This window comes from Tursiops truncatus, chromosome 4, assembly GCF_011762595.2.
Source record: "Tursiops truncatus isolate mTurTru1 chromosome 4, mTurTru1.mat.Y, whole genome shotgun sequence".
In the NCBI taxonomy this organism is placed as follows: domain Eukaryota; kingdom Metazoa; phylum Chordata; class Mammalia; order Artiodactyla; family Delphinidae; genus Tursiops; species Tursiops truncatus.
Window position 1 is genome coordinate 101,603,174 of NC_047037.1, and position 27,797 is coordinate 101,630,970.

Here is a 27,797-nt window from a genome sequence, read left to right on the forward strand (position 1 = left end):
GTCAAGCACACATTTTGGCAGAGGCTTGCTGCTAGTGACGAGGACCAGATGTCACTGTTAATGATTTTTACCGCTTTTCTAGATATGAGAAGATGCAAGAATTTGGGCTCATAAAATCTTCTGAAATTATCTAACTATCTGAAGGCCTGTTCTGTCAGTTTTTCCCAGAGCACAGAGTGCCTCACTCCTGATTACCCGTAACTCCTTTCAGGGTGTGTTGAAGGTCAGCGGCTGCAGTGACTAGTGACTTAATCTTTGTAGAGGCAGATGGCAAGTGCCAATTTTTAGTTGGCATGGTGGAGAGAGATGAGGATGCAGGTAATAGACATAATAAGTAAATGGGACAATATACCAGTAGAAGATTATATGGAGAAATGTAAAACTGGGTGAGGGAATGGGATTAGAATTAGGACTAGGAAAAGGGATTAGATTAGCAGTTAAATTTTGAATAAAATTTAACTGCATATTTAAAAGTATACTGAAAACAAATTTTGGCCAAGTGAAATTGACCAAATGTTAATCAATATCGAGCTAAAGGCAAAATCATCTTCACAGAGTGAACTTATGCAATAAATTAAAAACTTGAAAATTTTATCCAAAGATGTATTATTAAATTTCATTTTAAATATTTCAGGGTATTGTTTTTCAAAGTTCAACATTACAGTGTAGGTAGGACACATTGACAACTATTGTTAGCACTGTGATGTACATTTGTAGTCTTAAAATGACTTAAAACTTCACATTCAGTTGGAGTCTTTGAAAGATCAAAGATTTTTCTTTTAGGTACCTTGCATTTCTCCAACATTTATTTCTTCATACTCTTTATATTTTTTAATGTCTGTATGGGAGATGATTTGTTATGAATGCTGTTGATTCATGATTTTGGAAGTTTTCCCTTGTGAAATTTTGAGAACTCAAAATTGATATTCTAATTCTAATTCTTCCTAACAAGTGAGGAAAGACTCATGGCCTAAATGCATTTAAATATTCAATAATTAAATATAGTATTTAAAGGTCGTTTTGTTTTATGTTCTGATTACTAGCCCACCGAACAATTCTACCGAGATTAGAATTATATTTATAATTAAATCATTTGGGGTGGGAATAAAGTGGTGAATAGATTGACATGTAGATTCAGACATAGCAAGAAGGAAGAGAATTTAAAAGAGGGAAGAATATGGATATATTCAACAATTCCTTTGCAAATTTTCTTAGAAAAAGTGACTCTAATATCAACTTCCATCCACCTGGATCATAAAACCACAGAAAGCTAGAGCTGGAATAAACCCTTGAAAGATCATCAGCCTATTGACTTTCACTCACACACATAGGAAATCAATTGATATTGTTCACTGGGCAGAAATACTGGAATGTTAGTAGTAAGTGTGCCTTAACTATGTGCTACTCTTTAACACACTAATTGCTTCACGTGTGTTATCTCTTTAAATTCTTCTGTTAACACCGTGAAAACCTACTACTATCTCCATTTTACGGATGATACAACTAGTAAGCTGCAGAGCATTGCCATTTGAATCCAGGCGGTTTAGCTCCAAAGGCAGCCTTAAACGTTAAGTAACATATTTCAAATGCGCTTGCCTAAGCACAAAAAAGCAGAGGTAACATGCAAAAACCAAAAACGAGCTGTTTGAAGGTGATAGAATTTGATACATTCTCTTTTTTCCCCAAACATTTTTTTTTGCTATAGTTCTTTTACGCTATAAATTCAAGAACAAAACAAAAATGTAGACAATCAAAACTATCACATTTGATTCCATTATCTCTGTTCTCTGTAGCCTTCCTAGAGTTCTCATTTCGCTTCTAGGTTTTGGTTAACATCTTCATCCCCAATGTCAGTCTCTCAAGATGTTTTCCCTCTAAGCCAGGACACCCCGACCTCTGAGCCCTCAAAGTATACTTGGCCACTCAGCCTTCCACTCCGGCTCGCTGGAGGTTGTGTTTTGCGTGTGTGTGTGTGTGTTTTACTGCGTTTGCTTCCCCTTTTCCTTGGCAAACTTCACGTTCCGGACACCGAAACGAAACGCTGGAGTTTGGGAAAGGGCGAGGAGGATGTCTCGACAGTGTTTACTAGGCCTTCAGCGCTCTCCCTGAGCCCTGCCCCCAGCTCTGAAAAGAAAAGCTTCCAGGAAATGTCCTTGTTATCACTTCCCCGTCGGGCTGGGGGCTGGGAGCGGGCCGTCCCCTCCGCCCCCGGCTCTGCTGCTCCGCGGGCGCGCTCGCTCGCAGGCGTCGCCGCGCCGCAGTTCTCAGACAGCGGCGCTCCAGTCGCAGACCCGCGGCACGCCGAGCGCGAGGGTCCCCGCCGCGACGCGCCACAGTCCCCGCCCGCGCCTCCGCGCGCTTCGCCATGAGGGTCCTGGGTGGGCGCTCTGGGGCGCTGCTGGCGTGCCTCGCCCTAGTGCTTCCCGTCTTGGAGGCGAACTGTGAGTAATTAATAGCGTCTTGTCTTCTTCTCTCAGCATTGCCAACTGAACTCCGAGCCCTGCTGGGAGGATTTTCTTTTCTAGGGCTGCAGCCTCCTAGAAAGTTTCCAGCAAGTGCTTCCATCAGCCGTGGATCTAGCGGGCAGTGTAATGGTGGAGGCAGGGTCAATAGTCACTCTGCTCTGGGAATCAAGTGTTGCCCTACAGGACAGATTCTAGAACAAGAGTGATACTAAATATCAATGAAGTAATTAGAACACGTACCCATTTGCCCCAAACAGTTGAAGTTCCCAGTCATAGGACAAGGATGAGCACATTACAGTATAAAAGTAGAGAGGAAAGTCAGCCCACTCTGTCTTCTCTTTGTACTAGCGCCTGTCCCCAACCAGCACCCGCTGCTGCAACCTACCTCCGCTCTGCTGTGCCTGGACTTTGAGCTTGGTTTCCTTATCTCAACATTGACACACGAATTATTTGGGGATGAGTGCGGGTTTGCGTAGCAGTACGGAGATGTCATTTTTTTAACCTTGAAATCAAAAGGACTGTTAAATATTGTAGTTCTCAGATAATTTCGTACTGAGGAATTTAGACGGAGTGCCACTGATCTGAGATCGTCGCATGAGTTCTTTGTACTTTATCTTTGTGTTTCCTGTTCTTTATGTTCCCATGCCTGGATTGAAAGCAGGATATTGAGTTCTCTCTCTCTCTCTCTCTCTCTCTCTCTCTCTCTCTCTATGGATATCAAGGCATTTAGTACATCTTAGTTGTCAGTTAATTAGTTTGTTCTTTAAAGGTTAAGCATGCTCACTGGTCAAAAATGCTTACTTGTGCTATGTTTTATTCTCAGGAAATGGCATGGGAGAGATAAACTCAGAATTACACCATAGCTTTTAGATTGGTTAAAGCTCCAATGTAAACTTTTCAAAGATGACAATGTCAGGAGACTTAAGTAGGAATTTACTAACATTCTACTAGGTTTATTAGTTTTTATTAGTTACAGATCAGGATGAATGAGGTGTTTTAAAATTCTAATTTAAAGGCTAAAACAACATTTGTTGATTTTATATTAAAGACACACAATAGCAGAATTTCAACATACAAACCTCTATCATTAAGCCTATATATAGACCACATACACTAACTCATTAGGTATATAGTTCAGTAGGACAAACAAGTATTTGTCTGATAACCAGTGTTTTTATTTTTTAAAATATTTAGTTGTTTATTACACACCTGCACTTCTGACCTAGTATACTATGAACATTATATTACGTATATTTAAATGAGTTTTTAAAGGATAAAGTCAAAATAAATCTGAACAGTAGCACTGGTGTTTTCTTTCTGTACCTTAATGAATAATCTTGCACATTCTCCTGGAATGCAATCATTCCATTTTGGAAGTCACTAAAATATTCTACCAGAATGAAATGAAAGTTCATGAAAGTGAACACCAACAAAAAAACACTGAAGAGAGAAAAGAACATTTGGAAATGGAGAGAAAAAATAATCACAGAGGGGATAATTAAAACATGAAAAACTACTGGGTCTAAATAACTGGTAAATTGTAATCAATATGAAAAGACTAACATAGGAAATAATGTGAACATCACAGGGCAAGATGTTGGGAATAACACTTAAACATATGGAGTATGCTCTCATCACAGAAAGGTTTTTATTGACCCCTACACAGAAAGGTTTTTATTGACCCCTACACATATTTCCTATTGGGAAATATTATTTTAGAGTGTACAAGTGAAGCCAACAAAATACAGAGAATGCATCCTCCAGAGCCAACCATGACCTTCCCATCCATGGGAGCCTAGAGTACATTTCCACTGATAATCATTTATGGACTGGACGGCCATGCATTGTCCTCTCAGGGGTCTGCTTGTTGAACTCTGTACCAGAGAACAAGGTTCTTAATTGTGCTTACAGAGAAATATATGGGTAAATACATAAAACATGATAAGCAGTGTTTTAGAGAGAAGAAAAAGGCACAAATGACTTGCTACACGTACTGCTTGTCACCACAGGAATTTGCTAAACCCTTTCTTTTTGTAGAGATTGTTACATGTTCATGGAATCTAGGCAGAGTTAAAAAGTGATGTGTGTGTCTATGTGTATTATACAGAGATAATCAAACCATACATATGGAGAAATCTTGTTGTATATAGACACTGATAGTATATATAAATTAGTTCTTTAATTCTAGTTTAATTGGATTAAAAATCATTTCTGGTTTACTGATGAGAAAACCGAGATACAGATGGAATGTGTTTACTCCCTAAGATGGTAAATTTGAGATAGAATTAGAATTCCAAATATTTGATTTATTGTTTAGTCCACAGAAATACAGTCACTATTTAAAGAAAAAGTTTAAAAATCACAGCTCTAGGTTTGAGAGAGTTGAGAAATCATCCAGTTCAACTTTTTTGAAATTGTTCAGAGATGTGAACTGACTTTTCACACATACTTGTATCTATATCTGTATCTATATGTATATGTGTATCTATCTATCTATAGATTTAAAACTTATACTGTCTATATATTGTATACCACACTAAAGGCTGTGTGAAGAAAAATAGAAGAAAGGGGATGTCCCCTTTGGCTGTGCTAATTTGGCCCTTTCCAGACTTCCACTTCTGCTTAGGTGCAGTCTACCCTTGACATTACTGACTCATATTTTCCTTCTCTTTTTTGCTTTCCTCTTTCTGGAGAGATTTTATCAAGCTTAGGTTAGAGTTGGGGTTGTTGCTGGAAGAGTTAGAGACGATATCTGATGTACAGCATCATCATCATCAACAACAACAACACCCTATGCCATATTGTCTTGCCATTAATCCTATCTAGGATATACAGTCATGCTTTTCATAATAGACCTTTTCTGTCCACCAAGTTCAATATCCTCTTTAATAGCTAAATGATCTATATGCATATTTAAACTTTCAAAATACTGTGAGAAAAAATATGAGAAGCCTGATAATACATATATTAATTAATCTTTAGCTACAAGCAACAGTAAAGACTCTTGCTAACTAAAGCAGAAAGAAAGAAAGAAAAAGAAAGGAAGGGAGAAAGAAAGGAAGGAAGGAAGAAAGGAAGGAAGAAAAAAAGAGGAAGTAAGAAAGAAAAATAGAGGAAAAAAAAAGCTGAGTGGATTTATTGGAAGACCTACTTAATGGCATGTTGAATAACCAGGCCGAGGGAAGCCAGGGACTTGGGCATTTAGGTGATCTATATAGTGGGAACTCATGTGCTCACTATGTGAGGAGCTGCCATCAGATGACTCAGTTCTAACTGCCTTCTAGTTCTGTGCATACCTGTTCATGATTTAATTTCTTAGAAAAGAGAGGCTGATTATTTTGGCTTAGCTTGTTTCTGGAGTCCTGTGGTTGACAGCTCAGTAGAATCAGGTGGAGTGCCAGAACAGCTCCCACAAAGGAATGGATCCTGGGAAGGAAGCAGAAACAAGAGAAGTCTACACATTCCAATTACTGGCTGTACAACATACACACATGCCCTTCTTTCCATGAACACCATTTGAAAAACATTTCAAATATAATGCAGATATTTCTAATACAATGCAAATAACTAATGTACAGCAGAAAGGACCTCCTCTCCAAGAGATTCCAGTCACCACACTCAGAGAGGAAGGCTCAAGGCTACCATTTCCTAGTTTAGTATCACCAGGTGATGTCCTTGCCTCCTCTAGTTCTGTCACAATTCTGTGTCAATGTGCTGTGCTCTATGGATGAAATGATACATTGTAGTATACCAACACATCCTATATTCCAGAAAATAATTTTAAAAAGACAAGCAAGGGAATACAGGTACTGGCTTTAGGGCTTGCCTGTCTCTCTTGGTTTGAAGCTAGAGCTGGTATTTATGACTTCTTCCTTCACTACCGAATTCCTATGTCTCCTGCTTTTAGGCAGTTCCTCATGTTTGATCTTTTTGTCTACTCAATGAGATGTACCACACCCTTATTCGGGAAGAACCTGAGCCCTGTTGTTCCCACCTATGGATGATTGTATCCATCTCTTCTTTACAATTTCTATTGTGTATAGTAGTCATCCTGGAGAGGCAACACTTCTAACCCTGATTTGTATGTGGCAACTACACTATTTTGCCTTGATTATTGTCATTCCAGCATAGTTCTCTCTTCTTTTCCAACAGGAGTAAAGAACTTGAAATGGCTACATAGCAGTCTCAGCTTCTAATTCAGTGGAAAATATGTTAGGTGCATATTGTGAGAAGAACCACAACTGACAATCATTAAGTGGGCCATTCTGCCCCCTTTTATAATTAAGAACCTCCCTGATATGAGGCTGTCCACTTGGAACACAAATATTCTCAGCTCTGGGGCAATTCTTGCCCAAGCTTCCTTGTTTCTAGGCCTAAGATCTAACTCTTTACAGGTCTCTGAACAACTGGACAGACAAGCTGTAACTATTGAGAAAGTAGCAAAGATTCTGATCTCTGATAATTTCTCATTCTAAGCAAAGTGGACAATGAGAGATAACTGCTTATCTGTCCGCCCCTTGTGAAGGTTTTATTTCTCCTGTGCTCTTCAGGATCACCCTTGAGAGAGGCTGTAGTTCACCTCTGGCTGTAGCTTTGTAGCAGGTCTACCTCTGGCTCATGTTGGTACATCACACTGAGGTATCTTTTCCTTTTCATTCTTGGCTGTAGGCCTTTCCTCATGAGTCCACAAAGGGAGGTGGAGGGAGGGAAAGAAGTCAGGAGAATGAGAAACTGGCCCAGGCCACTTAGTGGTGCTTTAGGCTCATCCCATTCATACCGTTTGAACATTTCACAATTGAGCTGTGTCTCAAGAGTACCCTGATGTCCTATGGACCACTTAAGCCCAATGAGATCTGATGAGTCACTGGCTCGGCTACATGACAGACTGTTTGAAATGAACTTTGAACTAGCTAGAGAGCATTCTCTTATTCTGGTTTCCACCTACACTTGGCAGCTTTTGGACTCATAGTAAAAAGCTCAGAGTAGAACATCTAAAAGTGGAATATGCCTCAAAAATAAGAGGTCCATCAAAATCTATTCTTCCATCTTAGTAATGGACAGCCAGGTATATAACAACTTGTTTCTCACTTGAGCAGGAATATTCCGACATGACCAGATTTTTTTTTTTTTTTTTTTTTTTTTTTTTTTTGCGGTACACGAGCCTCTCACTGTTGTGGCCTCTCCTGTTGCGGAGCACAGGCTCCCGGACACGCAAGCTCAGCGGCCATGGCTCACGGGCCCAGCCGCTCCGCGGCATGTGGGATCTTCCCGGACCGGGGCACGAACCCGTGTCCCCTGCATCGGCAGGTGGACTCTCAACCACTGCGCCACCGGAGAAGCCCAGTCCTTCTTTTTGAAAAACTCTTTCTCTTTATTGTCCTCCCCAACCATACCAGGTGATCTGTCCTTAGCCTTCTTAGACTTTAGGATATTTTATAAGATTTTGTTCCTTTTTTTTTTTTGGATCATGGATTGATGTGTGATAAAGGTTTCTAAGGTCTTTACTTCCCCATTTATATTATAGGCTAATTTAGAAAATTGATATTTTCTTGGTGCTATTCTCTAATATTTAAATATATTTAGGGCTTTTTTTCATTCTTTTGCTTTATTGTTTATTTTATTCAAGGGATAAGCTGAAGTACTCTGTCTTATCTATGTGTTTTATGCTTTCACTAGAACTCTCTTATTTTTAGAATTAATAAAGGAGAAAATTAGCACATTATTGAATATAGGCATTAGTTTAAATTTTTCATAATCTTATGTTAATTAGGGTAAGATATGCTATGGTGTGATAACACTTTAATCCACAAATCTTCAAATTAATCTCCAAATCACTGAATCTCAGTGACTTAGTAAAATAAGAGTTTATTTTTTAGTCATGTAAAGTTCAATGTGGTTTGTGTAAATCTCTTACATCTCTAGTTGTACCATCTGGAACACATGGCATCCAATGTCCCCACAAGAAAGGAAAGCAATGGAGGAGGCGTATTTGTTCTTTTTTTTTTTTTTAACATCTTTATTGGAGTATAATTGCTTTACAATAGTGTGCTAGTTTCTGCTTTATAACAAAGTGAATCAGCTATACATATGCATATATCCCCATATCTCCTCCCTCTTGCATCTCTCTCCCACCCTCCCTATCCCACCCCTCTAGGTGGTCACAAAGCCCTGAGCTGATCTCCCTGTGCTAATGCGGCTGCTTCCCACTAGCTATCTATTTTACATTTGGTAGTGTATATATGTCCATGCCACTCTCTCACTTCGTCCCAGCTTACCCTTCCCCCTCCCAGTGTCCCCAAGTCCACGTCTGCATCTTTATTCCTGTCCTGCCCCTAGGTTCTTCAGAGCCATTTTTTTTTTTAGATTCCATATATATGTGTTAGCATACGGTATTTGTTTTTCTCTTTCTGGCTTACTTCACTCTGTATGACATACTCTAGGTCCATCCACCTCAGTACAAATAACTCAGTTTCGTACTTGTTCTTAACCGTCTTAGCGTGGAAGTAACAAAACTCACATCTGCTTCCAATGCAAGGAAGCACATGGAATATTTGGTCAGCATTGTCTCTGTTACAAACATTTTTCCTCCAAGGTTAAGATTACTGTTTCTTCCTCTAAGAGAAGCACAACTACTTGTTGCCCATTTAAACCTTTGGTGATGTGTATTACACAGTGTAAGGTTGCTTTAACTATCTGAATAAAATTTGTGATAGAGGGAGAGCATAATTAACATGCCTACGAACAGACCAGCCGATGACCTAGTATAATGACATTAAGTTGGCTATTAATGTGGCAGCTTGAAAAACATATTGTAGCAGTTGATATTGAAATTATTCCTATGGTGAGAACTGTTATTATTTTAGAAATTACCTTGAAAATGGCTTTAGATTTAGAAAGTAAAGTCCCCAAAACATGGTCTATAGCTTTACTATTCAAGTGTAGTCCACGGACCAGCAGCAGCATTACCCGGGAGTTTATTAGAAATGAAGTATCTCTGACCCCACTTCAGACCTACTGACTCAGAATACGCATTTTAACAAGACTCTCAGGTAATTCCTACACTTCGAGTTTGAATCATTCTGGTCTGTAAGGCCATAGTAGAGAAGGTAGATAAATGATTCTGCATAAGAAGTGAACATAAATTTGCAGGGGTGGCAGTAGACAGTGGCCAGGGACAGAGAAGGGGAGAGGATGTCAGAGAAGGGAGGAAAGAAGCTGAGCCCCATGGCAGGAGAACGCAGCTGTAGGGAAGGTCTTCAGTAAAAACTTATTAGATGTGAGGGTAACAGAGGACCTTTAGGAACTGGGGTTTCTAAGGCTAACTTTAAAGTGCAAATGTTCCTTTAATTTTTTAATGTTGCAGTTTTGTTTTTTCTAAACGTAATAAATTGTTATTAGGTCCAGTATGGGGAAAACTCCTTCATTTATATTACATTGTTCCAAATATAGAATTTGAAATCTCCAGGCTTGAGGGAAAATAAAATAAGGATAATTTATCCACATAGATTCTGAGTCTTTCTACGAAGGAGTGGTAACAGGAACTGGCTCTTACTGGTTCTAGGACATTAGCATAATTCTTCTTAGTCCTCTGGTCCATTTTTTGGAATGGACTTTAAAAGGACACATTCAAGAACACTGGCTTTTAAATCTCCATAAAAATGGTAAAATTGTAACTTCTTGCAATTATATGATATTTTCCATCTTTCAAAATAGCATATTTGGCATTTTCTCATTGAGTTTCACAGCTATTCCGTGATGTACCTTCCCAACTTTAGGAAAACGTTACATTTTCTCTGCCTCTATTTAAAGTTATCACCCACTCTTTCTCTTCCTAGTCTCATTTGATCTTCTTGAAGAAATAGTTTGTTCTGGAGGTCTCCTCTCTTCTCACCCTCCCACTGTATTGGGGACTGAGAATGTTAATGGTGATCCTATTGTTAAACCAACTGTATACATTTTAGCTCTCATCCTAAATAATAGTAATTATTATTAATAACTTCTTTGCAACATTTGACACTTGAAACTTATCCTTTTGAAATTGACCTCCTTTTATGTCTATAAGCATTATCTTCAAATTTTCTTTCTCTCTCTGCATATGTATGTGTTACTAATTCTATTTCTGTCATTTTGATGATCTCTCCTTTTCTGTAAATGTTAGAGTTTCCTAGGGTTCCATTTGACCTTCTGTCCTTTTTGGACATCATTCCTCAACTTAAACTACCAGCTATATCCTACTATCTCCTTACATTTTTAAACCATTCAAGTAATCCACGCTTAATATAATGTGCTAAAAAAATGCATCTGTAGTTTCACTAGCAAGAGACCTATGTAACATTTTGCTTTATAGTCTTCTAAGCCCCTTTGTGTATATACGTTCTTAGAAATTAAAATATATAAGCGAAAGAATGGAATTTTGCTCTGCATATTATTTGTAACTTGATATTTCATCTAAAAATGATAATTGTTTTTATATCAATAAATTAAAATCTATGTCACACTTTAGAGTAGATTTATAATTTTCCTTTATATACGTTCATCATAATATATTTAACTAAAATCATATTTTTGGACATTTAAATTATTTCCAATGTTATGTCCATGTTCATTTCCTCAGTTTAATGTCCTAGCAATTGAACTGTTAGCTGAATATCTAAAGAGTGTGCCTATTTTTTTTTTTTAACTGGTGCGAAATCTTACTCTCAAATGTAATGAAAAATTCTAAAAATATCTACCCAGGGGAAAAACACAATATCAATAACAAAATACAGGAAACATCCAAAGGGAAAAATCATTCTGGCCTGTGGTAGACAGCCTCTAAGGTGGCCCCCAATTACTGTTTTTTTTTTTTTAATTGTATTGAAGTACAGTTGATTTACAATGTTGTGTTAGTTTCTGATTTACAGCAAAGTGATTCAGCTATATATACATATATATACATTTTCTCTCATATTCTTTTCCATTTTGGTTTATTACAGGATATTGAATACAGTTCCCTGTGCTCTACAGTAGGACCTCGTTTTTTATCCATCCTATATATAACAGTTTAAGAGTGCGCCTATTTTGAAGGTTTTAGACACATATTGTTAGATTTCCCTTGGGAATCTGATTTTAAAAGTAGATTTTAAGTGTCTGATTCCTCTCATCTTTGCCAACATTGGATATTAACTTTTAAAATCTTTGTCAGTGTGATAGGAATGAAAAAGGGCTGACTTTTTGGGGGGTGGGGAGTAGTCCATTCTATTTTTCAGTTCATCCATTAAGTTTTTTTTTTTTTTTTTTTTTTTTTTGCGGTACGCGAGCCTCTCACTGCTGTGGCCTCTCCCGTTGCGGAGCACAGGCTCCAGATGCTCAGGCTCAGCGGCCATGGCTCACGGGCCCAGCAGCTCCGCGGCATCTTCCCGGACCGGGGCACAAACCTGTGTTCCCTGCATCGGCAGGCGGACTCTCAACCACTACGCCACCAGGGAAGCCCCATCCATTAAGTTTTTTATTTTGAAATCATATTTTAGTTCTCTACTTCTTTTTCATAGCATACTTTTGTTTTATGGATGCCAGGTTCTCTCAATTTATTTAGGATATTAGTTATATATTTTTTAAAGTTATCTTCTGTGTCTTCAATTACCTTTATTTCCTTTGGAGTCTGTATGTTCCTCTTGACCTTCTCTTTCATGTTGTTAATTTTATGCAAATATCTACTGATTTTTATCTGTTATTTCATATTTTTTGAAGACAGTCCTAAGTTGATTAGATTGACTAGGTAGCTGGCTTAGGGTTCTACTGTGGTTGTTGAGGTCTGTTTTTCTAACAAGACATTGCTTTGGGGAAACTTGTTATCAGTCCTAGGTAACTGGGCAGGCTTCTCTTTAGGAGACTTTGTGGGAATTGGTCGAGAGCAATTGTCAAGGTAAGGAGGACATTGACTCTTTGAAAATAACTCTTTCTAGTTGTGCTACTAACCTTCTCCCACATCGTATATGTTAAATGCACCTTTCCTTATTACTTGTTTTCTTTTCCTCGACTCCTTATCCCAATCATTTTCTCTCCTTTCCTAGGTTATCATTTTACTCCATTGTTATTTAGACTGTGTCTTATGGCCTTTTAGAAAGTCAACAGGGAGTTCTGAAAGGCTGGTAGAAATTATATTGCATTATAAACTCCTACTCGATGCTTTACCAATATTCCAAATAATCTCATTTCCAGATCAGCACTTAAAAAATAGTAATATCCTAAGAGTCAAAAGGGAAGCCATTAAGATCTAGAGTCTTTCTAAGCCTCTAAGCGTGCTTCAGACTTGCTTATTGGGGAGATCTGGGAGATGTTGCAGGAAGTGGGGTATTGCAGAATTAGGCCAGCTCTCTTATTGTTGCCTTTTGCTTTTCCAAACTTAAATACAGACACAGGCCAGTGAACTAATTATATTAATTGATGCCACCCTAACAAAATAGGTCAAATAGAACAAAAACAAGACATTTACTGTGCTGTAACCTCTTGCTACGTGACATCGAATCAGATAGTGTTTTGGTGTCCTAATGTGTAGGAGATAAAAAAGACAAAGCAAGCTGACTACATGAATATCTTGCTGCACATCCTAAAAAGAGACCTCCCATTGTAGCCTCAGAAAGTGTAGCCAGTGTGCAGTGTAGTGGTCTAGAGAAGAAAAGACAGGGCTCTAGAAATTTCCTCTTCAGACCTTGCCAAAATCTGAACTCTAAGTTCCTTCAAAAGAAGTACCTTAATTTATCACTTACCAAGAACAAACACATGACATAACAGAAATGGACAACGTAGTTTTTTTTCTGGGTAATAAGCTGCCTGTTCTGTCTTTTGCGTAGACGTATTTGTTGTTTTGGAAGGAATAACTATTGAATAAAATGTACTGCTTTCTCTGTCTATGGCTAAAGCAAAGGTTTAATCTTGGGGAGAATTGGTTAGAGTGTTTGATTTACTCTTTTTGTTCCCCTAGACTAGGGGCTGTAAATTAGTTAAAATTAAATCTTCAAGTAAGGAGAGGTCCGTTTCACTTCTGTTGTGGCTGAACAGTTCAAGCATTGTTTCCCTACCCATTCATTGATCTGTTCCAGAATGGGGGTCAATGGTCACATTTTTTAATGACACTGGCTTTCCTACTTCTAAATAAATGCCAACCCTCATCCTTTCTAATCCAAATGTTATAGAACTCACCTTTATATGTGCAACATATAATTCACAGATTATATCCTCTTTTTGTTTCCCAGATTTAAACCTATGCAGACCTACCTCTTATGATATTTGATTCTCTTAAATTATTTCTCATCAGCCTATTTATTGCTTAGTCCTCTTGAAGGACAGAGGCATGGTTCACCTTTACAGAATACTTTTTCTGAAGTTTTTCTAACCCTTAATATAATAATATGAGAAGAAACAGTTGCTCAGCAGCATAGTCCTCAATACTAAACAAAATGTGAAATGTAGAGAAGTGCATTAGGTAGTATATTAGTTCTCTTTTAAAAAAATAAACTTTACTTTTAAAAATTGAAGTATAACATACATACAGACATAGCATTTATTTCTGAAGGCTAACACAAGCTTTTCTTAAAGTTGGTAATAATTATGTAGGCTGATGAATGCCTAATTAAAAATCTATTTTGATTTTTTCTTAGTCCTTGCAAACTTCACATTTTTTAATATCCCTCCTCAATTATAAATCTTCTGTGGTATAAATCTTTATGATAAAAATGAAAGATTTTATACTTAATTAATATGTGATTATTTAAAATAAAATTGTAAAATAAAAATCCCCTCATTATTAACTAATGGTTTTCCTATATCATGCGATTCTATTTTTATCAGACTTTTTGTAAGCAAAACATGCCATTTCAACAGTTGAGACATAGGAGACATGGTCTCAAAGTATTATCTAATTGTTCTATTTGTACATTGAGGGCCATTTTCCCTGACCCTGTCCCACAGTGAAGAAGAAACAAAGATTCAAACACTCTGCCAAACCAAATGCTAGCCTAAAATTCCCTTCTCAGACACATTCTTTTAGGGACAGTTTTTCATTCTTGGGATGCCAAATAACAAGGGCCAAAAGAGAGACAGAAAGCAGAATTTAAAAAGAGAAGAGCTCTTGGAGGGAGGAATGTGAGAACCATCTTTGCAAAGACAAGAGAGCAGAATGGAAGAGATTCAGAGGATGAACTATTCTGAAGCTTAGACCTCCTCCTCTTAGACCCACATCTGACTGATCAGTTTTGGACAACCTGCAGCTCTGTGGTCCTGACCCCTCTGAACAGAGGGTGGCAAGCTTGGACAACTAAGTGGGAAAGGGGCTTTTAACATTTTTCATTAATCCTTGACCAAGGTCGAACTGAATTGAACTGTGAGGGAATTTTCCTGTGAGTAGAGGCAATGCTAACCCCACTATCCTTATGACAGATGCTTAAGTGAAGTACCAACAACAATAAATTACTTTCTGTTATATGGTCAAATTTATGTTGGAAAAAAAATTGGTCCCCACAGAAAATATTGAAGGGAACATGTGAAGGCTGTGAAGACAATTTCAAAAAAGAACTCTAGTTAATGTTTGCATAATGGTTTATGTTATTGACATAATTGTTCAACTTCTATGGTCACTGTTCAGATTGTTAAAAAAATCAAGCAGATTCAGTCATATTTCTAATCTTGAAAGATTCATAACTAAACATTATAACCTAAACTTTGAATCTGAATGTAACACTTTTCAAGCACATACTTGTGTTTTCACAAGGACTTTCTTGAAAAACTTCTTGATCTAAAGAAGTGAAACAAGTAATTAGAGACAATGTGGTAATGCAGAAGGAGAATGGGTTTTGGAGGCAGGTTTGATTGACTGTTCTCAGTTGTGTGAACTTGGTAAGAGTAAACTCAACTTCTCTGAGTTTCAGTTAGTTCATGTGTATAACAGTTGTGATAGGATTAATAGGAGATAATGCAAAAAGAGCATTTATGTGCTTATGGTGCCATAGTTATTATTATGATAAATTATGGAACTTTTTAGACATTCCTGCATGCCAGCAGGGTAGATATTTTTGGGCAGATTGACTTTGAGCCAGCTGATAAAAACACTTTGGAACATATATTTGCCTCATCCTACAGTTCTGTGGTTCTTAGTTTGGATCTGTGGTATCATGTTTGTATCTTTTTGACATGAATAGTAGACTCCTTTGGAAGCACACTCTGTTAGATGGATGGATCTTTTTTATAAAGGACAGTAAATGTCTTATTTAAGATACCAAACATGTCCACTACACAACCACGTAATTTATTTTTTTAGATCAAGTACATTGTGAGCATTTAAGTGGCAGAATACATAGAAGAAAGAGTGTTGCACTAGGAGGATGGGTACATTTAAATTCCTGTCCCAATATCACAACTTTGTAGCTCTATGACCTTGAAAAAACCATGTAACCGCTTTTAGGTCCAATTTCTTCAGTAGGAAAATGGGGATGATAATTCTGTCCTGTAATATATTTCATTATTTATGTGAGGATCAAATGAAATCATTAATATGCACTTTGAAAATTTTTAAGTATCATGCCAATTGGAAGTATTATTGAGGTGAACCCAGATGAACTAAAACATAAACGTTCAAATTCAGGCAAAATTTATTTAGACAAAATTATTTTTTAAATTATTAGCTTCATTATCCTTTAGGTCAGAGGTGTAACAATTTTCATTTTTAATATTCCTCTTATCATCTGAGACAGTGAAACTTCTGGGTAATAAGCTGCCGGTTCTGTCTTTTGGGTAGACGTATTTGTTGTTTTGGAAGGAATCACTCTTGAATAAAATGTACTCTCTTTTTCAAAAACAGCAGCAAATAGTAATGGATGGTTGCAGGTCTGAGCATTGGGATGCCTGTGATCTAAGTTGTACTTTTGCTATTTATTAGCTTTATAACTTAGAGCAAATATCTTGACCTTGAAATATTGAGGTCATCTCATTTTCATCATCTCTGAAATAACGGAGGTTACTTTGTTTCCTTCTAGTTTTATAAATGTATGTGAGCATTCCTTTAAACCACACCTTTGTTCTCCCTGGACAATTGAGAACTTCCCCAAACATGAATATAGGATGTGTTATTACAGCTGGTCTGTGTCCTGCAGTGGGGGCCCTTATAGGGAAAAAGATATTCCTAAATATTAATATTAACCTCTGCATTCTAAAACTTAATATTCTGTAAGGAAGAAATGCCAAGGAGTGATGTTTATGTTTTGTTTTCCAACTGCATTTGACCTTGATTGTTTTATTACTGTATCAAAATATTTATCTTTAATACAAAGTGTTATTGTTTTTTCAGAAAGACTCACATATTTGCTTTGAAGTTCAGAAGGGCCAAGTTTTTGCTATATTTATTATCAAGTAGCATGTTTAAAACTATTTCAAATAAATGAGATAATTGCAATGTCAGACCCTTTCATTGTTGATTGGGCTGCCATTTATCAGTTAGCAATACACTTGGCGGGTGGCATGCTCACAGAATAACATCTTTTTTTTTTTTTTTTTGCTGTACGCGGGCCTCTCACTGTTGTGGCCTCTCCCATTGCGGAGCACAGGCTCCGGACGCGCAGGCTCAGCGGTCATGGCTCAGGGGCCTAGTTGCTTCGCGGCATGTGGGATCCTCCCGGACCGGGGCATGAACCCGTGTCCCCTGCATCGGCAGGCGGACTCTCAACCACTGCGCCACCAGGGAAGCCCCGAGTATATGTACTTTTAATTTTCAGATACTACCAAATTACCTTCAAATAATACCTATCAGTTATATTCCTATCACCATTGTACAAGAATACTTGTTTCCACTTACACTCACCAATAACTTGATATTATCTGTCTTTTAAATTTTTGCAAATCTATTAGGCAAAAATCCAATTGTTTTGAAAAATTTGTGTTAAACATCTTTTCACATGTTTATTGGCTACTTTAATTTTTCTCTGTGATGTGTAAATGGTATTGCTTTGTTTATATTTTATTTATATTATTTATTTTGTTTTTAACCTTGAACACATTCCTGTATTGGTTGGCATATTGTTGTATTACTTTTTCTTTAATTTGAAAAAGTTGTTTATAAATTCTGGATGTAATTTTTTCTGTTATATATGATGGAAATATTTTCCTGCAATCTGTTGCTTGATGTTGAACTTTGTTATTTTTATCATCGTTTGTCAACTGCTTGCAATTTTTTATATACTCAAAGTTACTGATTTTTTCTCTTCTGTATTTTGTGCTTTGCACAAGGTCTTCCTTTTGCCATGGAATTTTATTTTCTTGTTTGTATAAATAACCAGGTGTTTTAGCCTATCAAGTTTCTTTCAAATAGCTGATTGGACTGTACTCCTGCATTTCTCTTTCTCCACAGAGATCACACAAGTTTTCCATTAAAACTGAGAAAGTTTGTTACTCTAGCTTTAAAGATGCTGTGGCTATGACTTTATAGCCATTTCAGCATGATGCTTTTACCAATGTAGTCATAACGAGGTAAACATTAAATTATTGTTTGGTATGTTTGACCTCAAGCATAAGCTTGAATAATTTGTGTAGATCATTAGACAAACGCTGTAGCTACACACCAAACCGCTCTTTGAGTTGTTAAGCAAAGTGCTTATGTATCCATGTGTTTTCCTCAGTTCAACCCTACTGAGGCAGGCATAACTTTAATTTTTATTTATTTAATAAATTTATTTATTTATTTTTGGCTGCATTGCATATTCGCTGCTGCGCGCGGGCTTTTTCTAGTTGCGGTGAGTGGGGGCCCCTCTTCGTTTTGGTGAGGGGGCTTCTCATTGTAGTGGCTTCTCTTGTTGAGGAGCACAGGCTCTAGGTGTGTGGGCTTCAGCAGTTGCAGCACACAGGCTCAGTAGTTATGGCTTGTGGGCTCTAGAGCGCAGGCTCAGTAGTTGTGGCACACGATCTTAGTTACTCCGTGGCATGTGGGATCTTCCCAGACCAGGGCTCGAACCCATGCCCCCTGCATTGGCAGGTGGATTCTTAACCACTGCGCCACGAGGGAAGTCCTGAGACAGGCATAACTTTAAATAGCATACTAAGTTTAAATGGCATACAATTTACCGGCAGAAAATGATTTATATAATATATCATTGCTTAATATAATATTTTAGGTGGAGAAATGAAAGATTTGTTCATGTAAACTTTTTTTGTTTTTCTTCAGTTTTGTCGAAGCAACATGCTTCACAAGTCCTGGTTAGGAAAAGGCGTGCAAATTCTTTGATTGAAGAAACAAAAAAGGGTAATCTTGAAAGAGAATGCATTGAAGAACTGTGCAATAAAGAAGAAGCCAGGGAGGTCTTTGAAAATAACCCTGAAACGGTAAGAATTCATGAAAAGTGGTAAGTTAGCATACCTAGACATATAGTTACAGACGGGATGTTTGCAGCTTGAGTCTGTGTTCCCTTGTGTTTCTTTTTAAAGTTAATGATTGTGTATATCACCTTCCACATGTACCCACTGAAGCGTTTCAGGAGGAATTACGTTCAAAGGAAAGTGGGCTTGTTAGGGAGACACTATTTGCCAAAACCAATGTGCTCTGACCAAACTATAATTCAACTATACCTAATTATCACAAATAGTATGAACCTCATGGTTTGTAACTACTTTCTCCCAACCAGGATTTTGTAGTGTTGGGTGAGGGGAAGGCACCTCAAGTGTGTGTGTGTGTTGCGTGTGTGTGTGACTACATTGTTATCACTACGCTTCATTAATTCTCTCCGTTGGCATTTTTAACCAAGCTTTAGAAAACAGAGCCTCTAATTCAGAGCTTGGTACGTAATAGGTACTCAGTATATGCTTAATAAAGGATTCATTACAGTACTGTGTTCCCTGAGAATACTTTTAATTTATTCCATAAACTGTTGGCAAGTTTCCTCAGCGCACTGTAAATCATCAATAGTCCCTGCGGTTGGAATTTATACCTTTAGTGTATACATTTTTCCAATTTAGTCTAGAATAAAATGATCACAAAGACCCCTAAATATCATACAGAAATATGGGGCCCCTAGATCTGATCTTTAGTCCCCTAATTTTCCTAGAGAAGGGGGTTCTTTAACATGTTCTGTGGGTAGCAGGAATATAAATAGTGCCTCTATGAATTAGGGTGAAGAATTCAAGTTTGATAACCTTCAGGGTTACCTCAGATTTTTTTCCCTGAGATGAACTGTATAACCAAAAGGAAATGAGGGAGAAAACATACGCAAAGTACCTCCTTTACCTCTGCCTTAGTTCCTGGAACCATGAGACTAGATGAGCCATAACAAGCAGGAACCATTTGTCTATAGTTAGAGAACTTGTCCAAGACAGTAATAACTTGTGTTGTCTGGGATTGCCCTTTAATCCTCTTACCTCCACCTAATCTAATAGGTTCAAAGGGAATTTTTCCCAGGGTACCCGAAGATTCATTTTTAACACTCTCCAAGATTGAATCAAAATGTTTGTCTTAGTTTTGTTGCCTGTTGTGGAAAAGCAATTAAGACAAAAATATTTTATTTCACACAATATAGCAGTGTACTCATATTGTGTAGGAAACAGATAAACACACACACACGTATACACAAATTTCTTTTTATTATGGAAATGGTAAATATATCCCAAAGTAGGGAGAAGAATATAATAAACCCCAATATACCTACTTTCCCTTTCAATGATTATCAACAATCTGCCATTCTTGTTCTGCCTATTCTCTACCCCACCCACTCTAATTTTTGTTTTGTTTTGCTGGAACATTTTAAGGCAAGCCTGCATGCTCAAGATTTCATTTGATTATATTACCCATAAATACTTGAGTGTGTATATCTAACACTGTAAATATGTTCTCATAGCTTAGCCTCTGAGTAGCAAATGGGGAGTGAGACAGAAGCCATATGGAGGGAAGGGAAAAGGGTAGAGAAAAGAAACTTATTTATGTGCTTCCTCTCCTCCACTCATTCTGACAGTTGTGTTATTGTCAGAAGAGAAAGAGATGATGGAGAGAGTAAGGAAGAAATGGGAGACATGAAAGAAGAAAAAAAACCCATTTGTTATTGCTTCTCGCTTTCTATCTTGCTCCAGACACTCCCTGCCCACATCCCTCATACCCTAGTCCACACTCCTAGTCACCATCTTATTGCTTGTCTCCCCACTGTCCCTAATATAGTCCTTTCACCATTACATCATCTCCTTTTGAACCAATTCATCATTGTTTATATCCTGGCTTTTGTTCTGTAGATGACAACACTGATGTCTGAATTGCTTAGTGGGAGATCTCATCTTATAAACTAGTAGCTAAGTGTTGTGTAGGTTTATATGTGAGAGGAGGAAGGAATGAGGACTTTAATTGTGTCCTGGATGAAAGTTATGTTCTGTACTTGAGGTTGTTTTTGTGTAGAAACACTGGTTTCTCATGAGGAGTTCTTATGTTATTAATGCTGCATATTGGATGTATTATGGCTTAAGAAGGCTTTTGCGAACTAGCCTGGGAACCTTACCATCAGAAATCATTTTTAACATTTTTCTCCTTTTGCTGAAGTGCTTTCCTTAGTCCAAATTACTGATTTACAGAAAAATTCTTGGTACATAACCAATTTATAAGCAAGGTATTACATGTACATAAGATGCTAAAAGGTAAATGTCCACTTTAATTCAATTCAAATTATGTTACTGTTATTCAACAATGAATCTGGTGTGTGTACTCAGCATGATGTGAGATGTATCAAATGGGTATCTAACCATCTTGGAAAAATTAAAAGATTTACGTAAAGGGGGCATATATAGTCACATTTGACATCGTCAGTGGGGCCTGTTTTCAGTTTAGAAACCTTTGAAACATGATTTAATTGATCAGTATTGCTTTAAGTCTAAGCATTTTATGGCTTAATGTTATTAGTCATCTACTCCTGGTATATATTTTACTATAGAAAAAATGCTATAATGTGGAAATGAGAGTTATATGTAATTTATTGCATCTTTAATATAAAAACACATTTTAAAATCGTTTTAACTTTATATGAAATTTAGATTTGCTAAGATATATTTTTTCTTTTCTTTTTTTTTCTAGGAATATTTTTATCCAAAATATTTAGGTAAGTTCAAAGGACCTCAATCATATAATCTTAGAAATGGAAGAAAACTTAAATATGATGAAGTCCAATCCTCCACTCATATATATTCCATCCAGTACAATTTCATTAGCCTTGGGAGTAAGATCTCTCTCATTCTATATGCAAATTTTCTGTCCTTTTATGTAAAGTCATGTAGATGAATTTGGAATGGTTCTCTTAATTACTATGTGACATTTTGTCTTTTAGTCTTTTTCATTTTTTTGTCTTTCTCATAAAGAGTCACTGAGCTGATGCAAAGTTATATTTAGGTAACAGAATATTCTCTATAAGTACATGAATTTTCATTGGTTATCTTTTTTTTTTAACACCTTTATTGGAGTATAACTGCTTTACAATGGTGTGTTAGTTTCTGCTTTCAACAAAATGAATCAGTTATATATATACATATGTTCTTCATGGGTTATCTTTTAATGAAAGGAAAGATCTCTACACTCTCCAGAGCTTGTGACATAATTATCATTTAAATATTGATAGAAATTATTAACAACTTCCCACTTTGCAGCACCATTTCCTCATTTCCTACAATATCCCATCCATGTTTTGCCTTTGGATACAAAAGCAAAAGGAGTGAGGTAGCATTTCCATATCTAAAGAGATTAGATGATTTCAACTAAATGTCAATTAAAAGGCTACAGTTTGTTTTAAATAAATATAAAAATATTTTATTAATATTTTTTGGAGACTTGTCAGCATTTCCAAAGAATGGAAGTGGAGTAGCATTTGTACACATCTTTCTGATGAGATTCTCTATAGGTCCAGCCCACAGAGGTTTGCTCTCCCTCTTCCTTTGAGCTCAGAATAGTCCCCATCTGTGCATCTTTCTACCCCACTCTCATGCCAGCCAACGTGAGACTCCAAGGCCTGCAAAACTGAAAAGTAAATCTTCCTTGGAAAAAAAAAAAGTAGGAATGTACTCTGATATACAGTAATAAGTATGCAGTTTAGTGTTAATATAATTTAGCAAATAACTATTTCTATTAAACTCTCATTTCTCTTGAAATTTTAGGGTTTAATTATAGTTTAGGGTATTACACTTTGCTTTTGTTTTACTTCTGAATACCCATGCAGAGATCCCAGAGACCATCTGTAGATAGGGGACTATATATACCTTTCCCCCTTTCCTAGGGAGCCTTACATTGAATTGATGGTATGTACTTACATTTACCCTTCAGGACAATTAACAATATAAGAGCCCAACATCATTGGGAGAAGACCCTTTCTGAACCAAGTGCTCTTTTTCATAGTTCCTAAAGTGGTTACTCTTCCCTTTTTTGAGTGTCCACAATGGTGTGAATCTTATTTTTGTGGCAAATCCGGAGTCAAGGAGACCCAGCTATAATACACTGCCTCTCATTTCACCCTCTCATCAACTGCAGGACATCGGTTCAATGGTATCTCTCTTTAGAACTCCATAGCATGACCCTTTTCTGTTCTTGGGCTGCTGGGTGTTTTCCAGTTGACTTATTATAATTTCTTTTTATTAATTCCAATCGAACATTTATCTCCCACAAGATCTTAAAATTATTTAACCTCTATGAGTTATAGTTTTCTAATTTGTCAAATGGATAGTAACAATTTACCTAATAAGTTTCTAGCAAGAAATAAAATGAGGTAATGTTTTCAAAGCACTTAGTAAAATATGTCATGCTAGTTCTCTTCATTTTTTTCCCCTAACTTCTCCTCTAGTCACATTTTCTTTTCTTTCCTTCCCTTCCCTTTTCTAGCTGCTAATAACAGACTTAAGCAGTTTCATTCAAATTTGGAAAGAGGATACCATAAAAATTATGTAGTGATATTATTTATGACTTTAGATATGAAAATTCAACAAGATTTTCTAAAAACTTTAGCTGTCATATCTGAGATATACATCCATGAAAAACATTTCTTCTTTGTAAAGTTATGCTTTGACTCCTTACTTTCTAAAGCAAAAATTAAAGGTTTATAGTCTTAAAGTCAAGAAAAGATAGACTATCAAGACTATTTCATTCTCTCCATTTTAGGTAGGAATTTAAATATTTTGTAATTAAAATAGACAATATTTGGCTGTTAAAATTATAAGCTTACATTAAAATATAGTATTCTTAGGTCCATGTAATGAGGCTGTGTTTCTGCAGGCATCAATACTCTGGAAGATAACGTACCTTTGATCACAGAGTACATTTGGATAAACATAAATAACATTTTAATACAACATTATGTGTTTTGGAAAAGTTAGGTAAAATCTTTTTCTTTTTTTCCTTCCATTCCTCTCAACTGCCTCTGTTTCTACCCAACTTTCTCTTTTATTTGCCTATCTTATTTGGAAGCATGACAGAAAAGCCAAGTCCTAAAAAAAAAATAATAATAATAATATGATGTGGACTCTAGTCTCAGACATAAAAATTTCTACTGTGTCGGTTTAGGAAACTTATCTAACTTTTGAGGTTCTGTATTTAACTTACACTATAACTATATTTTCTAACTTCAGAGCTGTTGGGAATATCAAATAAGTATATGTATGTAGATAGATTTTTTTATGTCAAACTTTCTTCAGATGTAAAGTATTATTATTAATTGACTTATATAGTGAAACAAAAAATATACTTTTAAAAATATTTATTTATTTTATTTATTCATTTTTGGTTGTGTTGGGTCTTCATCACTGCACACGGGCTTTCTCTAGTTGCAGTGAGCGGGGGATACTCTTCATTGCGGTGCGCGGGCTTCTTATTGCGGTGGCTTCTCTTGTTGCAGAGCATGGGCTCTAGGCACATGGGCTTCAGTAGTTGTGGCATGCAAACTCAGTAGTTGTGGCTCGCTGGCTCTAGAGCGCAGGCTCAGTAGTTGTGGCACACGAGCTTAGTTGCTCCACGGCATGTGGGATCTTCCCAGACTAGGGATCAAACCTGGGTCCCCTGCATTGGCAGTCAGATTCTTAACCACTGTGCCACCAGGGAAGCCCCAAAATATACTTTTTATTATGATATATTTTTTGATTCACATTTTATATTTTGGTCTTTAGTTACAAGCGTATGTGATGAATTCCACCGTTGAAAACACAAAAGAAATACTCTAAGTTAAGTCTTTCTGTCTTTTGATGTGTATATCCTGTAGGCCAGTGGTCCTAATTGGGGGGTGGGGGGAACCTTTATAATTTTGTCTCTGGTAAACCCAACAGTAATTTTACTAATTACCACAGCTCATGCTGAGAGCTCCTTACAGTGAGATAAGATCACCCAAGAAATTAGACCACTAATACTAACCCATACTTTTTGGCAGTGTTTGGATTTAGAGTTGTAAGTGTTCAGAAATCACATTAGTCTATCCATATACTGCACTGAAAACATGGAATTTGGGCAGAAATACCCTGCATTTCATTATATAAAGATAAGTTTTTAAGTTGTGTTCTTTTCCTTAGAAAATGGAATAAACTCTGCCATCTATGTTGGGCTTTAAAATATCACCCACTAGAATGGATGATTAAATTAATGGGAGAAAAACTTCTTGGAAAGAATGCTAAATTCTGAGCCAAAATGTAGACATCAGAAATAGTTCTTAGTTTCTAGTTCTTGCCAAATTGGTGGATTAGCTCAGACTGCTGACTTCTCTTAAAATCATCTCAAGAGAAACAATAGCATTCCAGGCACTAATAATAACAAAATAAAATGAAAACAACAAGAAATGTGAGAAACCCATGGATAGACTGAAGGCTGTTTGACCTAGTATGGGGACCTGGGGTTCTGACTGCTGAGGCAGCAGTAAGAGGACAGATTGGATAGTTAAAAAAGAACCTAAGCGTTCAAATCAAGCAAATTTTTAAAAGTACAACAGAGCAAGCCCTGAGTAACAAAAAATAAGGAAATAACACAAGTAGAGATAGAAATAAGTTAAATGGAAAACAAAAGAGAAGATTAACACAAGAAAATCTCATCCTTTGAGAAGGTAAAGTAAGGAAAGTAAGTTAGACTGACCTCTGGCAAGAATAATCAAGGAGAAAGAAAAAAAGGGAAAGAAGAAATGCCAGAACAAAAAGTGTAGGACAAAAGGGGGAAATACTATAAACCCAGCATAGATTGGATTTATAATCATAAAATAAAGATTATAAAATAAAATATAATCGTAAAAAGTTACAAAATATGATCATATAATAATATGGATATAGGAACTGTTGTAGTCTAGAACCAAGATTTCTTTCTAGGATGTTCTGTCCTGACCACTGGAACCTCTCCTGAAAGTGCTTCTTTCTTAGGCTTTCCTCCCTGATGGCCCGAGTTTCTATTTCTAATTCCGTTTCTTAGAAGAGCTTCTGCTTCAGGCTACAAAAGCTATGGCAGTCTCTCTCCAACTCTCACCCTCCTACTCATTCTCTCCAACTTCCTCCATTCCTGTTGGGCAGCAAGAAAGAGAAATGGGAAGGTAAGGGATCGGGACTGCACTGCTTTGGAGTAGCCATGCAACTTGCTCTTCTCACTGTAATTCTAAATGCAGGTTTCCAAAAAAACATTATCACATATATTAGTATGGACTCATATATAAGGTGCTCTATGGGTTAAACCTACTTTGTAATCTTGCCTGGGATCCTAATCACCATATGAAGTCATTTCAGCTGAACCTCTAGCTTAAGGGTTTCAAATTTTAGCTGTCAGATTTGTCCAGAAGTGCAAAATGATGCTTTCTTACAAATGAGAATCCTAATGGAATGTTCACACTAGAATAAGATAATTCTGGGAGTGGGTGATTCAAGAGGAGGGACAAATGAATTCAGGGAAAGAATACTCAAGACTTAAGATTGCCTAGGTCTCACTGGGCCTCCAGAAAGACCACAATGATGTAAAGTATTGTTTCTATGGGAAAATATTATAACCTACTTTGGTAGGCTAAATAATGACCCCCTAAATATGTTCATGTCCTGTCCTCAGAACCTCTAATGTTACCTTAAATGTTGTCTTTGAAGATTAAGTTAAGAATCTTGAGATGGAGACATTATTCTGTATTATCTGGGTGGTTCCAATGTAGTCACAAATGTTCTTAAACAAGAGAGACAGGAGGTCAGAGTTGGTAGTAGTTCATATGACAATGAAGCAAGGGTTGTGAGTGATATGAGGATGGGGCCATGAGCCCAGGAATGCAGGTGGCTTGTAGAAGCTGAAAAAACTGAGGAAATAGATTCTCCTTTGGAGTTCTAGAAGGAATGCAGCCCTAACAACACCTTAATTTTAGACCTCTGATCCCTGTAACTGTAAGATAATAAATCTGTGTTATTTTAGGCCACTGAGATTGTGTTTGTCACAAAAGCAATCGGAAAGGAATATACCCACTGACTTCAAATGAGCCTTTAAACCCATCTGTGATAAATTGCATTCTCCAAAGGTGGCTGCAAAAATATCTCCCATCTCACATACTCTTCTGCAATGTCATCTTGCCACTTCCCCAACACTATGTGGAATCTATTCTTTTCTCCCTCCTCCAAATCAGGGTGGACCCAGAGACTGCTTTGATCAGTAGACTATGGTGCAAGTGATACAATGCCTCTTAAATGGCCTGGCAGCTTCCGCCTTCTTCCTCTTGCAAGCTAGGTACCATGAAAACAGTGCCACTTTAGGACTGCATACTCAGGGAAACTCAACCACATGGAGAAGCCCTGAAGCATGGCATACCATGTGGAGATAGAGATGCTAAGGAACCTGAGCTGTCAGACATATGAGTGAAAAGCCATCCAGGAGGTGGATCTTCCAGACTCAGCCACCCTGGCTGATCCCATGTGCAGCAGAGACAAACAGCTTAACCAAAACCTTTCTAAATATTTGATCCACGGATCATGAGCAAAATAGAATGATTATTTTAAGCCACTAATTTCGGGAGTTGTTTGTTACCCAGCAAAAGTTAACCAAAACACCACCTTTTTAGTGAGTTGGTGACTATCTGTCCAATGAACTGATATATATAATGTCTTCAGTGGCTATTAAGAAATGTTATGTTGTTGGCACTAAATGACCCCTGGTTAAAGTCTGTACATATTATTTCAGCTGTTATTTCTGCCAGATTGCTATATCTAATTTCACAGAGTTCTAGTAAGAAATAAAATGAATAAAGTAAACCTGCTTTGTAATACTGAGGCATTATACAAATATTATTTTGTTACTCTCTATGCAACATTGGAAGAACTGGAAGTTGCCTACGGCAACCAGAAACACTGACTTATTCTACTGACTTAATTATAGACAAT

General features: G+C 37.0%; 1 protein-coding gene across 1 annotated transcript in view; it reads left to right on the top strand.

Moving 5' to 3' along the window:
* Positions 1-2,132: 2,132 nt before the first annotated feature.
* The window catches only part of PROS1 (protein S), a 55,570-nt gene continuing 29,905 nt past the window's right edge, over positions 2,133-27,797 (top strand). The window contains exons 1-3 of the mRNA XM_004313302.4: positions 2,133-2,441; positions 18,652-18,809; positions 21,529-21,553. Of these exons, the coding sequence (XP_004313350.1) occupies positions 2,366-2,441; positions 18,652-18,809; positions 21,529-21,553 (259 nt within the window). The 5' untranslated portion in view covers positions 2,133-2,365. The remainder of the gene's footprint in view (positions 2,442-18,651; positions 18,810-21,528; positions 21,554-27,797) is intronic.